Source organism: Triticum aestivum, chromosome 7A, assembly GCF_018294505.1.
Source record: "Triticum aestivum cultivar Chinese Spring chromosome 7A, IWGSC CS RefSeq v2.1, whole genome shotgun sequence".
In the NCBI taxonomy this organism is placed as follows: domain Eukaryota; kingdom Viridiplantae; phylum Streptophyta; class Magnoliopsida; order Poales; family Poaceae; genus Triticum; species Triticum aestivum.
The window spans coordinates 131,387,696-131,413,816 of record NC_057812.1 but is presented as its reverse complement, the minus strand read 5'-3'; the positions used below and the strand labels follow the sequence as shown (position 1 = coordinate 131,413,816).

Below are 26,121 nucleotides of genomic sequence, written 5' to 3'. Positions count from 1 at the left end.
CCCACATAGAATTCTCACATAGACCATGGTTAGTACACAAAGCACAATGGACAATGCTTACCATACCATGAGATCACTTGATCCCACTCGGTGTATCTTCTACGCTTTGTGTGATGATCAACTTGAATCACTCTATGTACTTAGTCTTGATTAACCTTGACTCTTTCCAACTCTATGACCAATCTTTGGATAATTCCTTAATACCACCTTGGCCAACTCATAAACTCCTTGAAACCAACACATGTACTTCAAGAAATGCCTATGGACAAATCCTTCAAATATAACTCAATGCAACCATTAGTTCATAGAGAATGTCATCAATTATCAAAACCACACATGGGGGCACCGCATGTCCTTTCACCCGCCCCAACCCAGATGGGGCCCAGATCTAGGCGAAGCGGAGGCTGGCGGCCAGCCGCACCACCACGTGCCCTGCGGCCAACGGCCGCATCACCGCATTAGGATCGCCCGGGACCCGTAGACCCCGCCGCCAAGCCGCACCATCACCAGCCGAGGAGCATAGCCGACAGCCACCATCGCCTGAGCAGGGGGGCCGCGCGCGGGGACAGGCAAACCCCCTGCCGTCGACACCACGCGGGCAAGGCCCGGCGACGCGCGCTGGCGGCGACGGGAGGAGGGAGGAGCGAGGGGGGCACTGGAGGGGAATGGGGAAGGGCCCCCCGGTCGCCTCGCTCGGGGAGGCGATGCGGGGGTACGGGAGGAGGGGGCAAGAGCGAGGGCTAGCGCCGGCCGCGGCGGCGGCTACCCGCGACGGGGGAGCCGGTGGCGGCGTAGGCGGAACCCTAGCGGAGCTTGCCACCCAACTCTCCATAGTTCTTTGTACGAGCATATGACAAATGATGAATAGATTAGAAGTTTTGTAAAAAAAGTTTATCTTTGGTATTTTTTTTCAAAAAGCCAGTTAAACTTCTACGTATATACAATTTCTTTAAGAAAAATGTAGTTATACTCTTCTTGATTTAATTTCACATTCGGGAAGAGGTGGTTGCTCTCGCACTATAGCCGCAAAAACCCACCTAAACCTGTATAAAATCACAGTCCACGCCCCCGGTAATGGCGACACTTCTCGCCTCCATCTTACCCGCAGCCTGCTCCACCTCCGCCCCGGCGCTCCTCCTCCGTGCCTTCCCCCGCCTCCGCCTCCGCCGCCCCCTCGCCTCGCCGCCCCGCATGTCCTCCTCCTCCGCCGCCGCCTCTCCCGCGCCGGCAGACGCCGCGGGAGGGGAGAGGCCCACGGCGGCGCCGTTCGGGTCCTGGAGGTCGCCCATCACCGCGGACGTCGTCTCCGGCGCCTCCAAGCGCCTCGGGGACATCGCCCTCGCCGGAGACGGCCGCCTGCTATGGATCGAGGGTCGCCCCGAGGAGAAAGGGTGAGTAACCACTGCTTCCGCGCTTCCAGATTTGTAGTGCCTCGTAGCTTTGAACTGCTAAACATTGTGTAAATGGCAACTGCATTGGGCACCACCGTACCGGAGGGCTCAGTAGTTCCACCACCTCAAGTGGATATAGCTGAATGCGAAGAAAAGTATTATTTGGAGATAATCGAGATTAAATTATATCGTACAACTGAATATAACATAACACGTCCTTCCTCATTCACAATCAATGACACTATGGGTCTCTACATATCAAACTCCTCAGCTTATGTCAATTACTTTATGTTAATGCTGATTATTGGTGTACCATATTCTATCTTGGTAGGCTTCAATTAGTTTGTGTGGAGACACAAAATTGAATATATATTTTTGACTATGAAAAAATGAATATTTTTGCACCATATTTAACTAATTTTGTATTCAGGCGCATGGTTATTGTAAAGGAGGATGACAAGCCTGCGGATATCATACCTCAGGAATTTGCAGCACGCACTCTGGCTCAAGAATATGGAGGCGGTGCATTTGCTGTCCAAGATAGTGTTGTTGTTTTCTCAAACTACAAGGATCAACGCCTGTACAAACAACCAATCGGAAGTAAGTGGGATAGTAAGCATTTAGAATGGAGTTAGTTCAATATGACTCTAATCCACACGCGCCATGTCAATAATGGAGTGTAGTTAAGTTGGAATTATGTGGTGTTACTTTGATTACTTAATTTTATTAATGTGTCAAACACTATGGTCTTACATTCCATTACATATCCCTTCATAGATTACTGCATAGGTTGTATATTGTGTTCATTCAAATGGGTAATATGAGTACATTATGCCTAAAAATGTGAGAAGAACAGGGTCAGAAAGAGTGATGCCAACATAGCCGATGCAATATACTACTCAGTGTCAAAAAACGTTTTATATTTTGATACAGAGGGAGTAGTACTTAAGCCCGGATTTGAGTGCCTAATAAACTTATCTCTGAGATCATCCAACATCCTAATCAATATGTGGGCTAGCTAAAGCGCTCTGCCCTAATCATGATTGCACGAGAACAACTTACATTTTAGGCTGAATACTTATCATTGGCAACAAATGAATGTTTACAATGTGTCTGACAGGAAAAGTAGGGAGTCTTGTTTGACTGAGAACTGTAGGGGATGCCTCGACAATATATGTTTTGTGAACTATAAAAAACTATACAAGGATGAGTATGCAAGATGGCTTAGGGAGGGTTGTAAGGATTGGCACTATATCATATCAACTCTTTAGAACCATTTAACATTTTATCTTCAGCAAACTAAACTATGACGTCGCTTTATTTTAAACCATTTCACATGATTATTTTCCCTTTTCAGCTGGTAGTCTGCCTGTGCCTCTTACACCCGATTATGGTGCACCTGATGTCAGTTATGCTGATGGTGTCTTTGACCCACACTTCAGCCGTTATATTACTGTGATGGAAGGTATTTTGCATATGATTTGTTTACAGCCTTACATGCAGTATACTACCTCTGTTCTAAAATATAAGACGTTTTGGTAGGCTAGTTTAGCCTACCATAACGTCTTACATTTTGGAATGGAGGTAGTATCTTGTTACATGATGAACTACTGAACTCTGACATGCTCAAATTTCTTGATAGACCGGCGAACGAGTAGCTTGAATCCCGCTACAACAATTGTGTCTATAAACTTAAGCAATGGTGATGTCCATGGTAAGACTAGAAAATTCTATTTCTACCAAGTGATCTATGTCTGTTGGTTTATTGTGATGTTTACTCTGGTTTGATGTTGTGCTTAACAGTACCTCACATATTTTCTTTATTGAAGAACCGAAGGTGCTGATCAGTGGGAATGACTTCTATGCTTCTCCTCGAATTGATCCAACTAAAAAGAGGATGGCATGGATTGAGTGGGGTCACCCAAACATGCCATGGGATAAATCAGAACTCTGGGTTGGCTACTTCTCTGAAAGCGGGTAAATGGCATTATCTTTTGAACTGGAACATCCTGTCTTTCCTTGCATGATATGTTATAACTAAAAATAACTTAGTTAATCCACACCTAAATATGGATAGGCAGGCACTTTGTCAGTAGATACATTCTGCATATCTACCATGGTACTGAAGGAGTTCGATTGCACCTTTATGCCCACCTTTAGGGACACTTTATGTATTACATCTCCAAAAAACTCGTCTGTTACCACAATGTAGTTACGAAACACATTCCAATAGTTAGTTACCAGGAAAACCAGGCACCTCCCGCCCCCTTTTTTTCATGTGGGGCTGACAAGGCCCTGCTTCCCCCAGCGGCAATGGATCAGGATGTCATGGCTACTAGCTGAGAGAGATCCACCAATAAAAACTAGCTTTTCAGATAAAAGGCCCTTGGCTGAGCTTTTGTATTAAAGCCCAAACACGTTTAACAGAACAATAAACCAGGGAACACCTGGGTACATATGAAAGCATAGAGGGCCGCACATGGCTCGTATCATATCCCGGACCAGCAGGAAGAGAAAACAGAGAACCTCCCAGCTTAGAACAAGCACCCCAAAAGAAACGAGATTACATCAACTACAGCCTTAGCTGCCGCCAATTACATTTCTACCTGTTGCTTTATTTGTGTGCAGAGACTTGACCGAACGGGTCTGTGTTGCTGGAAGCAATCCGATGTTGGTGGAATCCCCTGCTGAGCCTAAATGGTCACCAAAAGGTGTCATTTGCCTGTATTCCTTGTTATTTCCTTAGATATATGTTACTGTGCTTACTTGAGTGATAAAGACATTCCGTGTTAGTGTAATATTTTGCTCTTTTGTTTTATTTCTGAAGTTCTGTTCCCGAACAAAGTCAAACACATTTTTATTGCATTTAATATGTGAAGTTGACAAGCATTTACATATCTTTCTGTACTCTTTAGGTGTGCATCTTTATGGCTTCAATACACTCTTCTGTTTGATGATGGAACTGGAAGTTATATAATGTTGAGATTCACGTCATAGTTTGTGCTAAATGGACTATCATAGTTTGTGCCCAAAGTCATATAGTCACTAGTTTCTGTTGGTCTGACAATTTCTTGATTCAACATTTCTTGGAGCTGCTTCAACTAAATGGACTATCATAGTTTGTGCCCATAATATGAAAATTTTCTCCATAGATAAAAAAGGTTATCTCAATATGGAAATACGAAACTTTGTTCACAGTTCATGCTGCCTACTGATTGAACTGTTTGATTTCCTATCCTACACAACTTTAGTATCAATATATCTGCTACCACAATAATAAGCTGACTACTGACTACCATAATTTGATCATTGCTTGCAACTTCTAGAACAAAATTATTTTAGTACATGCAAGCTTGCAGGAGAACTCATTATCTAAAAAAACCTTGCAGGAGAACTGTTTTTCGTAACTGACAGAGGGAGCGGATTCTGGAACATTTATAAATGGGTAATTTGTTTTTTCTCTCAGGACTTGAGATCTTTTTTTGAGACAGTTTTTTTTTTTGAGACAGTCTTGAGATCTTTAATATTCATACATTTTGATGACACTGTTGCTATTTTCTGTCGTGGAGAGTAATAACTTGAAAGCTTATGACTTACGACATGGTGATTAAATACTACATTCTTTGTCATCATCTTATCTTTGCTTGCATAAAATATCTCTGCACTTCTTTGTATCAGGTTGAACACACCAATGAGGTTGTTCCGATGCACGCATTAGATGCTGAGTTCACAAGACCATTGTGGGTTTTTGGCATCAACTCATACGATTTTCTAGGAAAAAGCAATCACATCGTTTTCACTTACAGGTTGTGATAATAATTCTGTAAAGTTGCTTGTTTCATTGTCATATTTTGTTGATGAAACATATTTAAATACTGATGTCATGCAGGCAGCTCGGAAAATCATATATTGGTGTTCTAGATTGTGATTCAGGTTCTGTTTCGTTGCTCGACATCCCTTTCTCCGATTTGTCCAATGTTGTAAGCATCAGAATCTGCATACGCTCTATTTAAAATTTTGTTGCGTGTATAATATGGTATTTCGTGCCGCTGGTTGTAATGATCTAATTATGGTCTGGCAGGTTACTGGAAATGATTACTTCTATATTGAAGGTGCATCTGGAAGCATCCCCACGTCAATTGCAAAGGTTTTAGTGACATCCACACTTTTGGTTATGAATTGATGATGTATTAGTGCATCAACTGATGCAGCACATATGTTGTTTCTTTCCAGGTTACTCTGGATGGGAACAAAACAAAAGTAATTAGTTTCTCAATAGTCTGGTCCTCCTCACCAGATGTTATGCAGTATAGATCTTTTTTCAGCACCCCAGAATTTATCGAGTTCCCGACATCCAGCCCTGAGCAGAAGGCTTATGCCTACTTCTACCCACCGTTGAATCCCATGTTTGAAGGTTTACCAGATGAAAAGCCTCCATTGCTTGTCAAAACACATGGTAAAGGAATTAATGAACCCTTGTGATGCCTTGAAATAATTATGCATACTCAAGTTCAGTGCAATTTTGTTTGTGCTTTCGTTAATTACGTTGAAAGATGTTGGTTTGTTAAGTGACTTACGGGATACTACTCTGTTTCCCATGATGATAACAAAACCATGGAGTTTTGACACTTACCACAATTTGCAGGAGGACCTACAGCTGAAACACGTGGAGTTTTAGACCTTAGTGTCCAGTATTGGACAAGTCGAGGGTGGGCATTTCTTGATGTTAACTACGGAGGAAGCACCGGTTTGTCCTTACCTCTACTAATATTCAGATTACGCCTTGTGTAAATGTTGAAAACTCTTTGTTTCGTCGTGTAACTAAGGCTCTGGATTCATTTAAAGCATTAATTATATTAGTCTACTCGCTAAACTATATTGAAACATAAACCGAAGGTTATGGGAGAGAGTATCGAGAGAGATTATTAAAGAAATGGGGTATTGTTGATGTTGATGATTGTTGCAGCTGTGCAAGATTCCTGGTACGTTTTACAATCAGTGATTCTAATATTACAGTAGCATTTATAGCAATTTACAAGCCACCCTACTTTATTGTAAGGTGGAGAATGGGAAAGTAGATGAACAGCGCCTTTGTATAACTGGGAGATCAGCAGGCGGATACACTACTTTAGCTTCACTCGCATTCAGAGATACATTCAAGGCTGGAGCATCTTTGTATGGTGTAAGTTCTATCTTTTCAGAATCTATTTTATTGTCTTGCTACAAGCAAACATTCAACAGATACTCAATGGGTGGTGCAGCTTCTATATTTGTTTTCCTTGTGTGAACTTGCAGTCTCAAAATAGTTGTCTTAGACCGCTACTATGACTTACATTGCTCATCCATGAATTGCATTTATGTTTCACTGTTTCCATTTGGCTACATTCTATCATTCATCCTCTTTTTTGGATATGAGATAACATCCCTTCTTCATTTCATTATAAGACGGAAACAAAGTGTTGTACAGCAGAATATACCACAGAAGATGCTAAACCCTAAGCTAGGAAGAAAAGCCTATTACTGATCTCAAAGAGCAGCAGAAAGCAAATTTGAATTTTCCTTAGTCTGAATGAAAGCTATAATAAAGCATTTAAGATATTACAAGCAGACAGAAAGGTTCAACCACTTATTTTTAGTGGAGAACTGTAGGGGAAGCCCTGTCAAACTTTATTGAAAGGGAACATAATTGCATGGAGCTATACTAGAGGGGGAATGCACACAAGGAAAGAGGACTAGAGGGAGCCAGACAGGACTCTACAAAGAAGTCAAGCCTGGACCAGAGAGTGGTGCACAAGCACCTCGCTCATTCTGAAGAGAGTAAAGAGGTCTCTCTTTAGGCTGTCTTCGGTACAAAGGAAGTTCACAGGAATTGGTTTCTTTTCCTATGGATATCTTTCCTTCGGGGACGTTCGGTACAGAGGAACAGCGGAATCGATTCCTCATGAAACGTTTCCTATCCTCCATTTTTCACGGGAACTGAAACATGCGCTCGGACCTCATTTTCCGCATAGGCCTGAGGCAAAAAGGTCGGCCCTGTGACTGCAGGATTTGATGCGTTTGATCATACAGGCGGGGTGGACCTGGTTTAGGTGAACCATGCAACAACACAAAGCAAAAAAATGTGGTGGTGCATGTGGTCTGTGTTTACATGTGACAATGATTCACCAAGAGGCATGCACGGCCGGTTGCCCTTAATTTTTTAATCCAGCCGTTAGTTTATTCTATCCTACGCTGGCTTCCTTGGTTTGAACTCCAGTAGTTGAACTTTTTCCAGCGATTTCATGCCCGTAGGTTTTCACTTTGGCCTTGATCCTATTCCTACACATTTTTCTATTGCATACCTACGTTCCGAACAGGGCCTTAGTTCTTCTCCGGCTGCAGGTTGCCTGACTGGCCTTATCCCTGTGTCTGGCTCAAGGCATGAATATTCAAGAATATTTTGTGTCCCTGTGGCCTGCGCACACCCTTATAGGCCCTGTTTGGACCTCAGAAAATTTCCTGATGCCTGCGGGAATTGAACTCTTTCTTGTGAAATTTCTGAGTTCCAAACACGGCCTATTGTGCCATATAGATTTACCCTCACAACCTAGGTGCTAGCTTTGAGTACAAGCCCAAGGTGTACCTTCTAGGGGCTTATGCCAAATCTTAGTCATCATGCCACTCATAATGGTGCTGTTCATTTTGCTATTCTTCTTCTTCTTTGAAAGTTCTAAGCACAAGCTGGTCCAAAGGTGCTGCTGGGGGAAGTGGAGCATTTGACATTTATGCATATGCCCAAGCTCTCGTAAAGGGGGCTTATTTTGGGAAATAAAAGGTCCCAAACCAATATGGCATGCTTTAGACTTGTTCATTCATTTACATTAGGCTGATTTTAAAATAAAGTTGATTAATGCCATTTTGGTTGGTCTAATTTAGTCTCTTTGTTATATTGCTCTTCATTTGTATACACGTAATAACTAATTCTTTTGCTCAAATGATGAGCAGATTGGTGATATAACTTTGCTGAGGGCAGAGACACACAAATTTGAGTCCCGTTATATGGACAATCTTGTTGGTAAGAAAGTATCTCAGCATTCTTTGTTCTGGAAATGGATGTTCAATCCATCCTTGGTATGCTTTAATATTTATTTCCTGCACGATATCCTTTCAGGAAGTGAAGGAGCTTACTATGAAAGATCACCAATCAACTTTGTCAATAAATTTACATGCCCAGTTATTCTGTTTCAAGGGTTGGATGATAAGGTAGGTCCTGATCATCAACCACATATATTATCATGAATTCATGAGTACCCTAGTCAGTAGAACCATGTATATGTATATGCATGTTTCTATATCATATCAAGTTATATGAGGCAAGAGCTGACTATATTTAGCGGTGTGTTGCAGCTCTGAGTTAAAATCGATATCCAGCTGAGATTCTATTTCTTCTGTAGTGGATTAGCCATTCCATTCTTAGGATAGTCATGATATAGTTCCTCCTGTAAAACTAATAGCCATGTTTCTGTATTTTTATAGTGTTTTGGAGATATATGATGGAAATATAAAGTACTTTCAATAAATAACAAATCCCACGTTCACATTCTATATATATATATATCTTAAACAAACTGGCAAGCTTTGGACCTGACTCTGGAAGGGCCAGAAGCAATGTATTAGGTGTAACCCTGAAATTCCATTTTCCAAGTACTGAATGGCAAAATTTGGAGGCAAAATTTTTTAGGCGAGAAGTAGTTGTATAGCGTCTCCATAGAACTCCATTAAGATGATTAGATGAATCATTGCTGCAATCAGGCCAATTGTTCACTCCGTTCTTGTGCAAAATCATAACTCGCATCTAGCTCGTGGAACTGTGAGGCTGAAAGAGACAATTGCGAAATATTTCACACTCGATGTTTTGCAGGTCGTGCCACCAGACCAGGCGCGTAAAATATACAAGGCCTTGAAAGAAAGTGGTCTGCCTGTTGCTTTGGTTGAATACGAAGGGGAGCAGCATGGGTTCCGCAAGGTTAGATACCGTACCAATACCAATTGCATTGTACCTTTAACCCTGTTAACCCTGTTGACTTTCAAGGTTTTCATCCTCACCTTTTTCACCCCGAGCAGGCCGAAAACATCAAGTTCACCTTGGAGCAGCAGATGGTGTTTTTTGCTCGAACGGTCGGGAAATTTGAGGTGGCAGATGATATAACTCCGATCAAGATTGAGAACTTTGACTGATGGCTGCAAGTAACAAGCGTATCATCGGTTCACCTTTGTTTCTAGAAGTTCGCCTTTCACAGATGGTGTAGATGTAATGGTGCCGAACAGCAGAGACTGCTATAACACCATTGATGAACGGGCAGATCTCCTATAGGCCATCATACAGTCATGATCATAGTCATGAACGCCAAATCCATATAGACCTTGTAAAAACGTATAGCTTGCAGACTAACGTATATGCAAACTAACCGTAATCTGGAACACAAAAGTCCTCATAGATATTCATACAGTGGGTGGAACCAACGCAAAGTAAACATACCAAAACAGACGCCATTACACAGACATTTCATCGAGCAGCAGGCGCACATTCACATTTCATCAAACACCTCACAGACACACACCCACAGTGAAACAAAGCAAAGGAGGCGGTATAGGAGAGAATGACCGGAGCTTCCACGAAGGAGCCAACGACGAAACGATGGAAACTGCACACGCACGGACAAAAACGAAGGCAGATGGAATAATCAAACCGCACGAAGGAGCGGAAAGGAAAAACACAAGGAGAAGAACAGGAAGAACCTTGACCAGCCGCGCCCATGAAGCAAAGGACGGACATGGCGACAGGCCGCAGCTAAGCAGCTACACAAAAGGTTGCACGCCGCACGCGGGTAGATCAGCCAAAGCAAACCAGCCAGCCACTCAAACAGCGCGCGTACGATGGGCGGCGAGTCAAAACAGACGAAATAAAAAGGCATACAGTCCAATGACGCGCAAGCCCAGCGATGGCGGGACCCACGGGCCAGCGGCCGGGCGAGACGGGAACACGGTAACAAAGGAGGCCGACGCGGCGAATCAACCTGTTGAGTTGGTTAGATGGACAGTGGTATCCCCAACCCACCAGGGTTCAAATCCTAGTGCTCGCATTATTCCTGAATTTATTTCAGGATTTCCGGCGATGTGTTTTCAGTGGGAGGAGACGTTCCCGTCAACGACAAAGCGCCTACGGTGGCTTCGTTAATCTCAAAATGATATGCCGGCCCAGTCTCTCGGAGGTGCTCATAGGGGTAGGGTGTGCGTGTGTGCGTTCATAGGGGGTGAGTGTATGCGCGTGCATATGAGCGTTTGTGTCTGTACTGATGCTCAAAAAAAAGGAGGCCGACGCGACGCAGACGCGGCTGACACACGGGACCAGAGGCTGGGCCGGCATGAATGTGCTCGGATAGCGGAAGTGCGTTCCCCTGAGAGAGGTGCCTGGGACCGGGGTGTCTAACGCGTACGTGCCAGTGGTCCGAACGCCTGCAAAACCCCTTCTTTGCGTTCGATTTGCGGTACCACGTTGGATGTCAAACTGTTTCTGGACCGCTACGTCCGGACGTTTGCGAGTGGTTTTGTGATGTGCATTGGAGATGCTCTTGGTGATATACTAGGGGCCTCTTTGAAATCCTAAAAATGTGGGAATAGAAAATACACATAATTGAAATGTTATCCACTAGGGGTTTGGTTCATTTATATAGGAAAAACACAAGATTGTATTTTAAAGAGGTCTTGAGGGGATGATGGAAGATTTTGTGTCATGGCATCATAATAAGAATGGGTTGTTCACAGTTAAATCAGCTTATTATTTTGAATGGGATCATCAGCATGGCCGGAAGTTACGTATCACAAAGCTATATGATAATTTCTCACGTAATTCGGTATGGAAGGCGTTATGGGATTTAAAAACTTCAGGTAAGGTTAAGATCCACTGTTTTCGCGCTTTGTATGGCGCAATCCCGTGTTGTGGTGTACTTGCAAATCGTCATATACAAAGCTGGAGCGAATGCCCTATCTGCTCAATTGATTGTGAAGCATTGACCATATATTCTTTAAATGCCAAAGAGCAAAAGAAATATGGTCTCACCTGGGTATGAATGGAATTGTTGAGGAGGCTTGTTTTGCGGAGGTGGATGAGATTGGCCCCCATGAACAACTACTATTAGGCACTAATAATGTGCCTGCGATGGCAGGTATCTGGAGGTGTGATCTTGTGGTTGTAGCCTACTGGTACACATGGTGGGAACGGAGGAAGTTCACAAGAGGCGAGGCACTGCAAGCGCCGGTCAGATCAGCTCAAGCCATCTCGGTGCTGGCTTTAAACTTTGTCCGAGTGAAAATTTTAGAACCGCCGAAGTGATCAGACATGGCTGGAGTAAACCATCAGAGGGATTTTTGAAATTAAATGTCGACGCTGCTTTTAATGAGGAAACAGGCACATGGCGAACGGGGGCAATTATTCGTGATTATACAGGAGCCCCAATTGCCGGGGTAGCTCATGTTTGTCATTCATTGATACATCGGCGATCGGTGAAGCGTGTGCACTTCGTGATGGTTTGATCATTGCAGGTAATGTAGGATGCAAGAAATTCCTAGTCGAAAGTGATTGCATGGTAGTTGTGGAAGTCATGCAAAATGGCGGTAATTCTCTAGGTGGTGCGGCAGTCATTTATGAAGAATGTATTTTTCTATGCCGTAATTTTACACGTGTAATTTTCTCGCATTGTCCTAGAGAAGCTAATAGAGCAGCCCATAATCTGGTTAGATTTAGAGCATGTTCGGAAGCTCTTCCGACTGTCACCTCCGCTCCGCGCGAGGAGCTGGGTTGGAGCCGCTCTGCTTGATTGTGCTGGCGCTTCCTCCGCTCCGAGAGCTGCAGTTGAGGAGCAGAGGGTATCTGAACAGGGCTTTAGTGTGGGGAACCATTTTTGGCAGGAACCTCCAGATTTTATTTGTGTTGTCCTAGTTGATGATGTAGCTGTGATTTCAGATCAATACAAATCACCAGATGCCCCCCTCCCCTCCAAAAAAGAGGTCCGAGGGGACAATATAAATCGTCTGGTAGATTAGTACAAAAAAAAAATCCTTTCAGGTACGTTCTTTCGAGCAAAGGGCACGGTCACTACCTCCACATATTTCCGTGGGACACATGCCTCGTGCCTTCTACTTCCATTTCAAGCAAAAACTGCACTGAATGCCCTGTTGTGCTGAGCGGACGGAGGAAGGCAACCAATATTGTTCGTCGAGGTCTCTTGGCCATGGTGCTGGTGTCCTTCATCGTCTCCTCGAAGGCGATGGATTACCACAAGCGCAAATAGAAGCGACGCCTGGGGGTGCAGGGGGGCAAAGGCTGGCTCCTGTGGTTTTTTCCCCTTCGTGTTGGAAGGATTTTCCACGTTAAAATCTCTATGTCCCCTGCTTGTTTTTCGTTGTTCGTCATGTGGATTTGCATGTCGTATCTCTAACAGCTTGATTGATGTTCTGTTTTTTAGTAAGACTAGCACAAAATGCCCGTTTGTTGCAACGGGAGAAAATACCAATTCTGGACGGTTGGTAGGGTCGAGGGACTATGTCAGGGGACAATGATCGCGGATGACAAAATAAAGATGTGTCATTTTAGGACCATGACGTAGAGATTGAGACATGAGTATGATTTGGAGTAAATTGATCTGATTGACAAATACCTTTTATGGAAAATATTTTCTCAACAAACATCATGGAAGTATAATCCGAAGTAATAAAAATTACATCAATGATGTATGTTTCGACGATAAAATTGACACAAATTTAGCATATGTGCAAACATAATATAGTTTAGTTGTTGAGGTAAATTCAGTTGTTGATTATTGCTGATGGCACTCACAAAAAATGATATTTGCCGATGGGTGCACACGGTTTTACCCATGCATGAGTTAATTTTTTCCTCCTTTTAATTACGGATATGATAGTGCAACTTTCTCCATTTCTTTAACATGCATCGAAAGACCCAATCCTCACGATTTATATAAGTTCTTCACATCAAGCCCCACACAAATCACGGGAGTAAATTCCTCCTCCTCCTTTAATTATGGATACAATGGTGCAACTTCCTCCTTTTTCATACATGCAAGCCCCACAAATTCTCAGGAAATTCTTCATGGCAAGCCCTACAAATCCTCAGGATTTTCTTCATGACAATCCCCACAAATAACAGGAGTTTATTCTTCTTTCTTTTATAGTTACTAGTAGAGTGCCCGTGCGTTGCCACGGGCCTGAAAAAATTGAGAACGTTCTTTTGTTCATATTATTTATCAATATTCGATATTGGGCAATTCTCTGGCAAACAATTACACATGAAATTAGGTACTTGAAACCATACGGGTACTACACATACCTCCTACCATTTAGGAACCATGTCAAGACAATATATTTCAACACTTCCTCATCTACTATTCATAGCTTGCACAGGCCCCACTTACTTCTCTTGGCTCAAAAGGACCGAGCCCCTTCTAGGATATCTCTTTCTTGAAGGCCATGAAATCAATCATTCAGTAAGATCATTTGTGATCGTAAATGGCATCTATAATTAGTTTATATTATCGTTTGCAATATCTCAAAATAGTAAAGTTTATAAATGCACGAAAATGCCAAACGGAGACCGAGCTCCATGAAGGCCTTTATTTGAAAACTTCAAAATTCAAACTTTTCAGTTTCAAAAAATTCTGAAAATAAATACACATATACCTAGATACATAATGTACATGTGTGCAAATTTTCAGGTCGAAATACATTAAACTGTGAGCTACACAAAAAAAACAAATCTGGGGCTTTTTAACATATGTACTGTTCATCTTTAAAGTCTCTTGTTTTGTTTTTTTTGTGCAGCTCGTGGTTCAAGGTATTTCATCCTAAAAAATTTCACACATACACTTTACATCCTTGCATACATGTATAAAATTTTCAGAATTTTTTGAAACTGAAATATATGAATTTTGAATTTTTCAAAACAAAGGGCTCCATGGAGCTCGGTCTCCAAAATGCCCTAGTCATAAATGCAATACTTTAAAAGAACTAATGCTCTGGTATCCATAGAGCTAGAATACATAAATACAAAAAAAATAGAGGCATGTAACTCTAACATTAGATAGCCCCGTGTAAATTGCATACATATAAACCCTTGTAATTTTTTCTTGAATTTTTTTGCAGTAGGCTTTTAACCTAGTGTTTTCCTGAAACAAGATACTTAAGTGAATAAAGCACTACTTGAGATAGCATTCTGAGTTGGTTCGCGCTAATATCAGGCCAACTTTCAAAAGGATATTGACAACAACCACTCCAACTAGTAGATTCTCCAAGGAAAAAATACTACTCTACGAAAATTCAATGTGGGTCGTACTACCATATGGTAGCATTATCGGAGACGTTGGTCCACCTAGGGATCAGTGTGCACAGTTGTATTGCATGTTGTATTGCCTTTCCTCACATCAATATTGAACAGTGCCGATGCTTCTTGTCCGTTGTTCATTACTGCTGTGGCCCAGTGGTCTTCTACGGTCTTGCCATTCCTAATCTTTTCTGGACCGGAGTCTTGTCTTTCATACGCATTAACCAATTTCTACTATACTATGCACTATCCGTATGAAATCACTTCAGCCTGCTCATTTAAACTTCACAGAGAAGCCCAAATCACTTCAGCGCTCATACTATTCAGTTTACCACAGCACTATATGAAAGCTAGCTTTTTCAATGCATTACATTGTTTTGCGTTTTTGGACTTCAGCTTTCTTCTTGATATTTTCATTAACCTGTTGCAGTACCTGTGACATGATGTATGTCTAAGTGCTTCGATGTTTTTGCCAATTCAGCCCATGCGGAGGTGCGGTACGCGATGTCGATGCAGTGTAGAGAAAGACCAGAGCAGGACTCCTGACTGTCGCTTCACGGTTCGCTTGTTGTTGCCTTGGCCATGTGAATCCCAATTTTTTTGCACTAAGATAGGGGTTCTGGAAAACCCAGTAGTTCTTCTATTTCTGCTAGCTAAACTTGCTCCATAGTAGGAAATCTATTTTGGGCTGGTCTCGCTGTTCTAAAATACAGAAACTGCTTGAACAAAAATGCAGTTAATGTGTTTGGGCTCATATTCTGTTGCCAGCTGCGTTTACCTTAGATTAAGCATCGTACACATGTGCGATTATTGTTTTGCAGTGAGTAGAGGAATTGAGTTTAGCTGTGACACTTAAATTTTCAGTCCTATCCTATAGCAGAGAATGAATTTGTGTTTCGACAGAACTCTCAACATGCTGCACTTTCCTGCGCGCCGGGTGACATTTGGGAAACTGAATAGTATGAGCGCTGAACTAATGTACGAAATGCAGCTATAATGGTGAAAAATTACCACCAATTCTCATGTTGATTTACTGAATTTTCATGTGTTGTACATATATCCAGTTCAATATAATTGTTCTATGTTTGCAATTCTAAACAAGCCTTACTGTTTGCTCTTTGCTCCAGGATAGTGCTAGTACTAAACCAGGTACTTGCATATGTTGTTCATTCGTTGCATCATTTTGAACGAAGGCAATGCTAAATCTACTAAGCTATAGCACCAGACTACAGAAAACGGTAAATTTGTCACTGTCTTCAGCTGCACACGGTTTCAGTTCAGCATTTTCAGAGGAAGTACATTTAATCACCCGGGGCGCTCGTGGATCTGGCTTAATAGCAGACTCCCCGGACTCCGTCGTCATGTTGTACCTTCTGTCTCTGTCATCCGAGGCGGCGGCCCCACTACAGTGCGCTGCCATGGACTATTCCCACAGGCTAGTTCAGTGCGACACAGACTATTCTCGCGCCACTACATTGCCGATCCTCGGCTACAAACCTGCAATTGTGAACGGATGAGCAAAGACGCCGGCGGTGAGCAAACAGGGCAGCCCATCGTCGCAAGAGATGCCGATGCAGACGCGTGCTAGGGACTCTGTGCGGTCGTGTGTAGACAGAGGAAAAATTCTGGGCCACGGTACATGACGGATGCAGGTCCTGTACCAGCGGTCCATCCGTCAAACTGCACCATCCCGCCCCTTGGGACCTCCAGTACATACGATCTACCCTGGTCCAAAGACAGCTCTGGTGTACAGCCATCTCCAGTATACTAGAATATCTGGCGCTCGCACATGCTCTATCAATGCCCTGCCTACCTACCAATCTGGTCCTTTGGACGGTACAGATAATGAGACTATATGCCGGTATGATCCATATCGCTGAATTCACTACTCTACACATATAGCAAACCTATGTAATTTTTTTAGTACACTCCCTACGTTTCTTTTTAGTGAGCATATAAGGTTTGGTCAAAGTAAAACTTTGTAAAGTCTGACCAACTTTATATAAAAAAATCAACATCTACAATACTAAAGTTATATGTTATGAAAATTAATTTCATCATGCATCTAATGATCTTGATTTCATAGTGTAAATGTTGATATCTTATCCTACAAAGCTAGTCAAACTTTACAAAATTTCAATTTGACCAAATCTTATATGGAAACTAAAAAGAAACAGAGGGAGTCTAACTTAAGGCTTGACATTCTATTTTGGCTTATATTTTGTTCAATCTGTATACATGGAAGATAATATTGCAAAAGATTTTCATTCAAATTTAAACAAGTCAAACTCTGGGGATGAAATTATGACTTTGGTCTCGCTTAGCCTATTCAACAAGCTACCATCGACCATAATGAAGTCCATAAGAGAAAGAGAAGAACATCATGTTCTGCTGAAAAACAACATGTGAAGTTTATGTATATATGATATTTCTCGTTGCAATTAATGTCACTAAATTTATTGATGCATCAAAACCATGCGTAAGTGCAAAAGAAAAAGAATCCGAGTTGAGGGGAATAAGGAAGGATCAAACGAAAGAACAAATGGATCGCACACATACTGTTCATAAGTTCTTCTCTTATTGGAAATAAACCCAATATGTGTCGCTGCAGCATCTTTCTCATCGGCGCTGAGGAACCCAATGTCGCCCTGAATATCTTCTATAACATGTCCGCTTCCACCACTGACATCTTCTCCACCAGCTGAGTAAAATTAAGAAGTGTTCTTGGCTTCCAGCCTTGGCCAAAAACCGCCGCCAGTACGCCATGTGGTGTTCCAAGAGGCGTGAAAGATTCTGGGGTAGCTAATTGCCCATGTATTGCCACAGGGGCATATATATTAGTGTAGGATCGAAAGTATGTCTAGGGGGGTGATTAGACTACTTGACCAATAAAAATCTATCCTTTTCTCAATTTTAGTCTTTGGCAGATTTTAGCTATCTTAGCACAAGTCAAGCAATCTTAACACAATTCAAGCAAGCATGCAAAGAGTATATGAGCAGCGGAAAATAAAGTATGCAACTTGCAAGAATGTAAAGGGAAGGGTTTGGAGGATTCAAACACAGTAGGAGACACGGATGTTTTTGTCGTGGTTCCGATAGGTGGTGCTATCGTACATCCACGTTGATGGAGACTTCAACCCACGGAGGGTAACGGTTGCGCGAGTCCACGAAGGGCTCCACCCACGAAGGGTCCATGAAGAAGCAACCTTATCTATCTCATCATGGCCATCGCCCACGAAGGACTTGCCTCACTAGCGGTAGATCTTCACGAAGTAGGCGATCTCCTTGCCCTTACAAACTCCTTGGTTTAACTCCACAATCTTTGTCGGAGGCTCCCAAGTGACACCTAGCCAATCTAGGAGACACCACTCTCCAAGAAGTAACAAATGGTGTGTTGATGATGAACTCCTTGCTCTTGTGCTTCAAATGATAGTCTCCCCAACACTCAACTCTCTCTCACAGAATATGAATTTGGTGGAAAGAGGGTTTGAGTGGAAAGCAACTTGAGGAAGGCTAGAGATCAAGATTCATATGGTAGGAATGGAATATCTTGGCCTCAACACATGAGTAGGTAGTTCTCTCTCAGAAAAAGTGTATTGGAAATGTAGGTATGCTCTGATGGCTCTCTCCACGAATGAAGAGTGGGTGGAGGGGTATATATAGCCTCCACACAAAAACTAACCGTTACACATAATTTACCAATCTCGGTGAGACCGAAGTGAAAGACTCGGTCGGACCGATTTAGCAAACCTAGTGACCGTTAGGATTTTCGGTGGGACTGAGATGCAACTCGGTAGGACCGATATGGTTAGGGTTAGGGCATAACGTAACCTCGGTGTGACCGATTACACAAACTTGGTGGGACCGATTTTGGTAATAAGCTAACCAGAGAGTTGGTCAAGTAAACTCGGTGGGACCGATCGCTCATTTCGGTGGGACCGAAATGTTATGAAAGAGAAACAGAGAGTTTACATTGCAATCTCGGTGGGACCGATCGCTTATCTCGGTAGGGCCGAAACGTTACGAAGGGAAACAGAGAGATTACAACCCCATCTCGGTGTGACCGAAATCTCTATCGGTGAGACCGATTTGCCTAGGGTTTGTGGCAGTGGCTATGACATTTGAAACTTGGTGGCGCCGGATAGAAAGAATCGGTAGGGCCGAGTTTGACTTTTTGGTTTAGGTCATATGTGGATGTGGGAAGGTAGTAGAGGGTTTTGGAGCATATCACTAAGCACTTTGAAGCAAGTAAGCCATTAAGCAACACCTCATCCTTCCTTGATAGTATTGGCTTTTCCTATAGACTAAATGTGATCTTGGATCACTAAAATATAAAATGTAGAGTCTTGAGCTTTGAGCTTGAGCCAATCTTTTTGTCCTTAATATTTTGAGGGGGCCACTTTCCTCATTCATGCCATGCCATTCATTTAGCTTTTCCTGAAATATTAATCTTGGAATAGCATTAGCTCAATGAGCTATATGTTGTTAGGAATTACCAAAACCACCTAGGGATAGTTGCACTTTCAATCTCCCCCTTTTTGGTAATTGATGACAACATATAGAATAAAGCTTCAACAAATGATAATAAGAGTGAAAAACATTGTCGCTTTGAGAAATATGTGAAAAGCAAGAGCTCCCCCTAAATTTGTGCATAGTTTATGATTTGCTTTAGACTGCAAATGCACAAGGAGTTAGGCTCATGGGTTACTCTTCCATGTCACATACATCTTGGTGGAGCGCTCAAAATGATAATAAATAAATACATGCACTCATCACCAAGAAAAGTGAATGATCATATAAGGATAAAAAGATAATGTCATCCAACAAGCATTAATGTAGCATATGATCAAACACATGATCATCCAAGTATCATGCAGACATAAAGTATCTCAAACAAGCAAAGCAAATGAAGTTCAACCACCAAAGCAAGAGAGAATAAAAAGCAACGCTCTCTCTCGAAGCCTATGATCTATACATTTTTCTCCCCCTTTGGTAACAAGTTACCAAAAAGTTCCTAGAAAATGCATATCACTAAAACGTCTCTCAGGCTTGGTCTTCAGGTGGTGGTGTTCGGATAACTCCAAGAACGAAGGCTTCAGTCGAAGTAGATGGAGCTGATGGAATAGGTGCTGGAGCTGGTGGCACTGAAGCTGTAGCTGGTGCAGATGAAGTGGCTCTGGTGTCTGGAACAGGCACTGCAGCAGACCTCTGAGCTCTACGCACTCTGGCAAATGCATCGGTGGTTTTATTTCCCTTCCTGTCCTGCATATCATCTTGAAGTTGCTCCGCGACAGACTGGATCTCCGTTACTTTCACATCCAAGTCATAGAACTTTTGCTCCACGATTCTTTCCAAGCTCTCTTGGTTTTGAGTCAGGGTGGCCAGTCCCTTCTCAATCCTCAGAGTGGATGCAATCAGGTAGCCAAGCTGATCTTGCTTGCTCTTCAGGAGATACTGAGATGCTTCTTCAGTAGTTGGCATCCTTGCAGCCTTTTCAGCTTTTGCCTTCTCCTTCTTGACTTGTGCGTGCACAAAAGATGGTTCATCCTCATTCATAACCACAGTGTTGTCCTCGAAGTCTGGATAGATAGGCATGTGCTCCTTGTCCAGCAGATATGTACCAGTGCCCATCTTGGAGTTGATCAGCTCCTGGATCTATCGGGCATACCCACAACTGCTCTTCTGATCTGCAGCTGTCCTCTTGATCGTTTCAACTATAAGGCTCCTGACTTTTGAACTTCTGTGGGACATCAAAGATGTGAAGCAAGTTGATTGCATGGCCTCTGATCATCTTGTGATCACCTGACTTTGGCAAGAGAGTGTGCCTGAGGATCCAGTTGATGGTTGGCAATCCTGACAGAAGATAATGTACAGATCCAAACTTATGTGTCTCAAGAGCAACATCTGGGATCTCCTTGTACATGTGTGCCATGGTGTTGTGATCCTTCTTCTTGTTGGCATAGATATCCAAGTCATCTTCACTTTCTTTTGGGGCATTGATCAACTTCGCCCATTCAGCAACTGTGGACTGGTACCTCATACCTTCAGACATCCAGACAATCCTTCCATCTTGGTAGAAATGAGCTGTGGAGTAGAACTGCATGATGAGCTCATCATTCCATTTTGTGAGCTTCTGAGCCACAAACTCATCGACTCCACAAGCCTTGAAACTATCATGTACACCTGGATAGTGATCCTCATTCTCCTTGATGTAGTCCCAATCGATCCATCTCATGTCACACACTATGGGCTTCTTGTCAGGCAACACTGTCTTATAGAAGTCCTGTTGTTCCTTTGTATGGAACCTGTAGTCCATAGCAGTCCTCCTCCTGGTGGCATATGGATCTGACTCTCTCCATAGCCTCAGACCTGAGTCCTTCCTGATCTTCATGTTCTCAGCAACTGGATGAGCATCATTGTGATCTAGGATTTTTGGCTTTAGCTTCCTCAAGATATGTGACTCATCATCTTCTTCTGCCATTTCAGCTTCAGGCACTGGGGCCTTGTTCTTTTCCTCAGCAGGGATGTTCCTGGTGCTCCTCTTCGGTTTTGGCTTTGGAGCTGGAGCAGCAGCCTTAGGCTTAGATGGAACAGCCCCTGCCCTGATGGCATCACCCATAAGCTTCTGAGCTTTGGGTGCTGGTGCAGCTTCTTCTTCCTCTTCCTCTTCAGAATCTCTCATGATTGAGGATCTCCCAAGCACTCTAGTAGTGGTCTTCTTGACCCTCTCTTTCCTCTTCTTCTCTGCCACAACCTACTCTTTGGGTGCATATCCCAAAGTCTCTTGAGTAGACGCTCTGGCCTTAGACATTGGAAGTCTCTTTGCAGGCACTTTAGTTTTCATGCCAGGTTTAGTGACAGCAGTTGTGCCATATTCCTTCTTCAGGACTTTTCTCTTTGAGGTGGTTTCTTCTTCCTCGGCCACATAGTCCTCATCCTCTGACTTTGAAGTTCTTTTCTTGATGGCCCTGGTGGCAGCTTTGGGTAAGTTGCTTGGGGTGCTCCTGCTGCCATCATTTGAGCTGCTAGAGGGACTAGTGCCCTCACTCAGGTGAACCTGCTCCTCTGACATGTTCTTGCTGTCACTCTGATCAGACATATTGCAAACACTGACAGCAGACTCTGTGAATAGATATAGATGAGATAGAGTGGATGAGCATCACAAAATGCAGAGGTTTTTGCAAAAGAATGAGTCAACTTAGTTTTAGTTTTCCACGGAAAGCATTTCGGATCAACCGATTTGTAAACTCGGTGATACCGAAGCAGCTGTTGGAACCTAAACTAGTGAACTCGGTCAGACCGAGTCACAGTTTTGTGGCGCCGAGACTGCTAGGGTTTCACAAAGTCCTGAACTCGGTCACACCGATGTGCAATTCTCGGTCAGACCGAAAATTACATGTGCAATGGCCTGAGCCGAATCGGTGGTACCGAGTTCCACAACTCGGTGGGTCCGAGATGGTTTCGGCGGAAACCTAACCCTAAATTTTCAATTCACTACTAAACTACGGAGTGTTTTGACTGGATAAGAATGATCTCAATCGTGGCAAGATGCATGGTGAACACAATGTGCTAGGAATCAGATAGGGATAGCACAGTGATCGAGTTCATACCCTAGTTCGGCGATGAACTCGCTACGGCGGCAACGGCGGGGTTGATTCCCGTTGACGGCGGCGGAGACCAGCGGCAGGAGGCGGCTGGCGACGAGGAGGACGATCCGGAGACCCTGGAGGCAGAGCGGGCTAAGCGCGGGTCGAGGAGGTTCGGAAAGTTTTCCAAAATTTGACCCGTGGGTATATATAGCCCGACCCTGTCGGTGTGACCGAGTGGAACAACTCGATGGCACCGAGATGCATAACTGCAAGCAGTTAGTGTAACTTGATGTGACCAAAAAGTTCAAATCGGTTGCACCGAGATTGAAAACCTAGATCGACTTAGTGATCTCGGTATGACCGAAATGGGTGAATCGGTCAGACCAAAACGCACAAAGAAGTTTTGGAAGTTTAAGTCTCTGACGAATCGGGGACTCCGAGTGCTCCTCACACAGAGTGGTTCGAATCTGACTTGATCAAATTTTGTGATGCAGCATGAATAGAGTTTGAGACGAGAAAAGCATAGATAGCTAGAGAAGGTTCTTAGGCATTCTTGTCCATCCACTTGGCCAAAAAAAGGAAACCAATCAATCAAAACAACAAGTGGATGTCCTCGAATGAGTAAATTATGCAACCAACATGCTCACACAATAAAATGGCAAATGAAATATGTGGCAAAGCATGCACAAACAATTCTAGCATCTATCAAGCAATTTGCGATGACTAGGTCATCTATATATGAGTATATTGACTTAGGAGTCAAATGAGAACATTTGATCATAGGTCATACTCATCGTTTAAGCACAAGTGGGGTTACCACTTTTACATAAAGCGGTGTTGTGTTCACACCATTAGAGTTGCTTTAACTCAGTTGTTAGAGTAAAGCTCCCCCTAGATGTGAGATCCCCCCTGAGAGGGATGAACTAACCTTGGGTTTTGTCGATGATGACTTCATGTAGATGTTGAAGATGTGGATGCTCTATGTTGATGTAGATCATTTGGAGCTATCCTTTGGAGTGAGTTGCACTTTCAATACCTACACGGGTTAGTCCCACAAGGAACAAACAAGGGTATCCATAGACATAGAGTGATGCACACACAAGATGATGTCTATGAAAGCTTTAGGTTACCTTGTCCCTTGTCTTACCAACAAGAGGGTTTGTGACTCCTTGAACTAGTGCAAGATGTGGAAGTTGATTGCACTTGTTCTTGCCAAAATGATAAGAGTGAAGTATATTGGCGGAGTCACCCTCAAGAACTCTCTAGTTCTTCTTCTTCAGGATCCACACCATCTTGATGGGAATCCTTGGAGTTGTAGTTGTACTTGATGAAGTGGAACTTGATGTAGTCTTGGGAACCCACTTGACCAAGGCCTTAGGAGCTTCTTCAAATGCATCAATTTCCTTTTGAAGCTTGTCCTTGCCTTTTTGCTTGTGGTCTTGTGGTGGAAGATCATCTTGAGCTTGTGTCCCTTTGGATGAAGTAGGGTCATACTTCTCTTGTTGAGGAACAAACTTCGTCTTGGGGTATTGATCTTCTTCCCACTCAACTCCATTGGCATTGAACTTTCGTTCAAAACCAATACCTTGATTCTTCCGGTGCCTTCCTTGCTTGCATACAATTTCCTTGAATTGCTTACTCCTGGCAAGGCTCTTGTAAACACCTTTCTCTACAATTCCCTTCAATAAGCTATTTTATTGCTCAAGTGTAACTTGGCTAAGATAATTATTAGTGGAATCAAGAGAACTACTAGAAGCAACAACATTGGATTTAGCATGATTATTGTTACTACTAGAGGAAGAATATTTCTTGTTCTTGTTACTAGACTTGACTTGAGGCATGTAAGTGGATAAGAGTAAACGCTTGGCAATGTAAGAAGAACTTTTCTTGCGAAGATCATCATTGATTGCCTTTAAGAACTCATGCTCTTGCTCAAGGTTGAGCTTTTCAAAACGTAATTTCTCATGAGTCCTTAAAAGTTCTAGATGATCTCCTAAGATAGTTTCATGAGCTAACTTAAGAGTGTTTAGTTCTTTAGTTAGAGACTCAATCTTCTCCTTATCATTGTCATTTGTTTCATTATAGTATTCATCACTATAGTTGTCAACAAGTAACTCATCATCACCTAACAAGTCATCTTCATCACTATTGAAATCAACATACTCGGAGTGTGATACCTTTGGACCTTTGGCCATGAAGCATCTTCCTATTCCTTCATTTGGTGAATCAAATATGTCGTAGGAGTTGGTTGACACAAGTGCTAGTCTGGCAACACATTCATCTTGAGTATATTCGGAGTCGGAGTGATAGCTTCTCTCGGAGTCATTGTCGGAGTCGGAGCCGGATACCCATTCACCAACATGAGCTTGATGTCTTCGTTTTGTGTAGCTCCTTGATGACTTGTCCTTCCTTTCCGAATCCTTGCTTCTCCGAGGGTGTCTTCGTTCATATCGATCATCCCTACTCCTTCTCTCCCTTGATGGTGATTCTTCTCTTCTACTTCTTCTTTTGGGAGAATCTTCTCTTCTCTTGTGGGGAGCCGTACACTCATTGGAGTAGTGTCCGGGTCTTCCACAATTGTAGCAGTTTCACTCTCGACTAGAAGATCTTTTGTCATTGTAGGACCTTGACTTGGAACTTCTCTCCTTGCTTCTACTCTTGTAGAACTTGTTGAAGTTCTTCACCATTAGGCTCAATTCTTCATTGAAGGTTTGTTTCTCACTTGATGATGTGGGAGCTTCACATGAGGCTTTGTAAGCACCACTTGACTTGCTATGGAGCTCTTCCTTATCCTTGAGTGACATCTCATGAGAAACAATTCTTCCAATGAATTTTGTTGGCTTGAGATCTTTGTAATTTGGCATCATTTGGATCAATGTGCATACGGTATCGTATTTTCCATCCAAGGCTCTTAGGATCTTCTTGATGATGAATTTGTCGGTCATCTCTTCACTTCCTAAGCCGGCAATCTCATTTGTGATAAGAGCAAGCCTAGAGTACATTTCAGCGACACCTTCACCATCCTTCATTTTGAACTTGTCAAGTTGACTTTGAAGCACATCCAACTTGGATTCCTTGACGGAGTCGGTACCTTCATGCATGTCAATCAAAGTATCCCAAATTTCCTTTGCATTCTCAAGACGGCTGATTTTGTTGAATTCTTCGGGGCACAATCCGTTGAAGAGGATATCACAAGCTTGAGCATTGTACTGTAGCATCTTCAACTCATCTGTGGTAGCTTCATGATTCAGTTCTCTCCCGTCAAAGAATTCACCTTGCAAGCCAACACACACAATAGCCCAAACGGCGGGGTTATGTCCAAGAATATGCATTTTCATCTTATGCTTTCAACTAGCAAAATTAGTACCATCAAAGTAAGGACCTCTATGGTGATAATTTCCCTCGCTAGATGCCATACTCTCCTAGGTTGTGAAACCAAGGCTATGAGCACCAAAAGCTACGGAAATCAAAGCAAATGGAGACCAAGGATCTGATACCACTTGTAGGATCGAAAGTATGTCTAGGGGGAAGGTGATTAGACTACTTGACCAATAGAAATCTATCCCTTTCCCAATTTTAGTCTTTGGCAGATTTTAGCTATCTTAGCACAAGTCAAGCAATCTTAACACAATTCAAGCAAGCATGCAAAGAGTATATGAGCAGCGGAAAATAAGGCATGCAACTTGCAAGAATGTAAAGGGAAGGGTTTGGAGGATTCAAACGCAGTAGGAGACACCGATGTTTTTGTCGTGGTTCCAATAGGTGG

General features: G+C 42.9%; 1 protein-coding gene across 1 annotated transcript; it reads left to right on the top strand.

Annotated features, from left to right (window-relative positions):
• The first annotated feature begins 1,044 nt into the window (after window positions 1–1,044).
• LOC123148231 (dipeptidyl peptidase family member 6) lies at window positions 1,045–9,838 on the top strand. Its single transcript, XM_044567609.1, has 18 exons — window positions 1,045–1,391; window positions 1,822–1,991; window positions 2,749–2,856; window positions 3,034–3,105; window positions 3,221–3,368; window positions 4,020–4,102; window positions 4,781–4,836; window positions 5,070–5,197; window positions 5,281–5,371; window positions 5,473–5,538; window positions 5,625–5,847; window positions 6,037–6,138; window positions 6,288–6,373; window positions 6,451–6,573; window positions 8,376–8,445; window positions 8,542–8,633; window positions 9,292–9,396; window positions 9,495–9,838. The coding sequence occupies exons 1-18, from the start codon at window positions 1,075–1,077 to the stop codon at window positions 9,606–9,608; spliced, it is 2,154 nt and encodes a 717-aa protein (XP_044423544.1). The 5' UTR covers window positions 1,045–1,074; the 3' UTR covers window positions 9,609–9,838.
• Window positions 9,839–26,121: the final 16,283 nt, after the last annotated feature.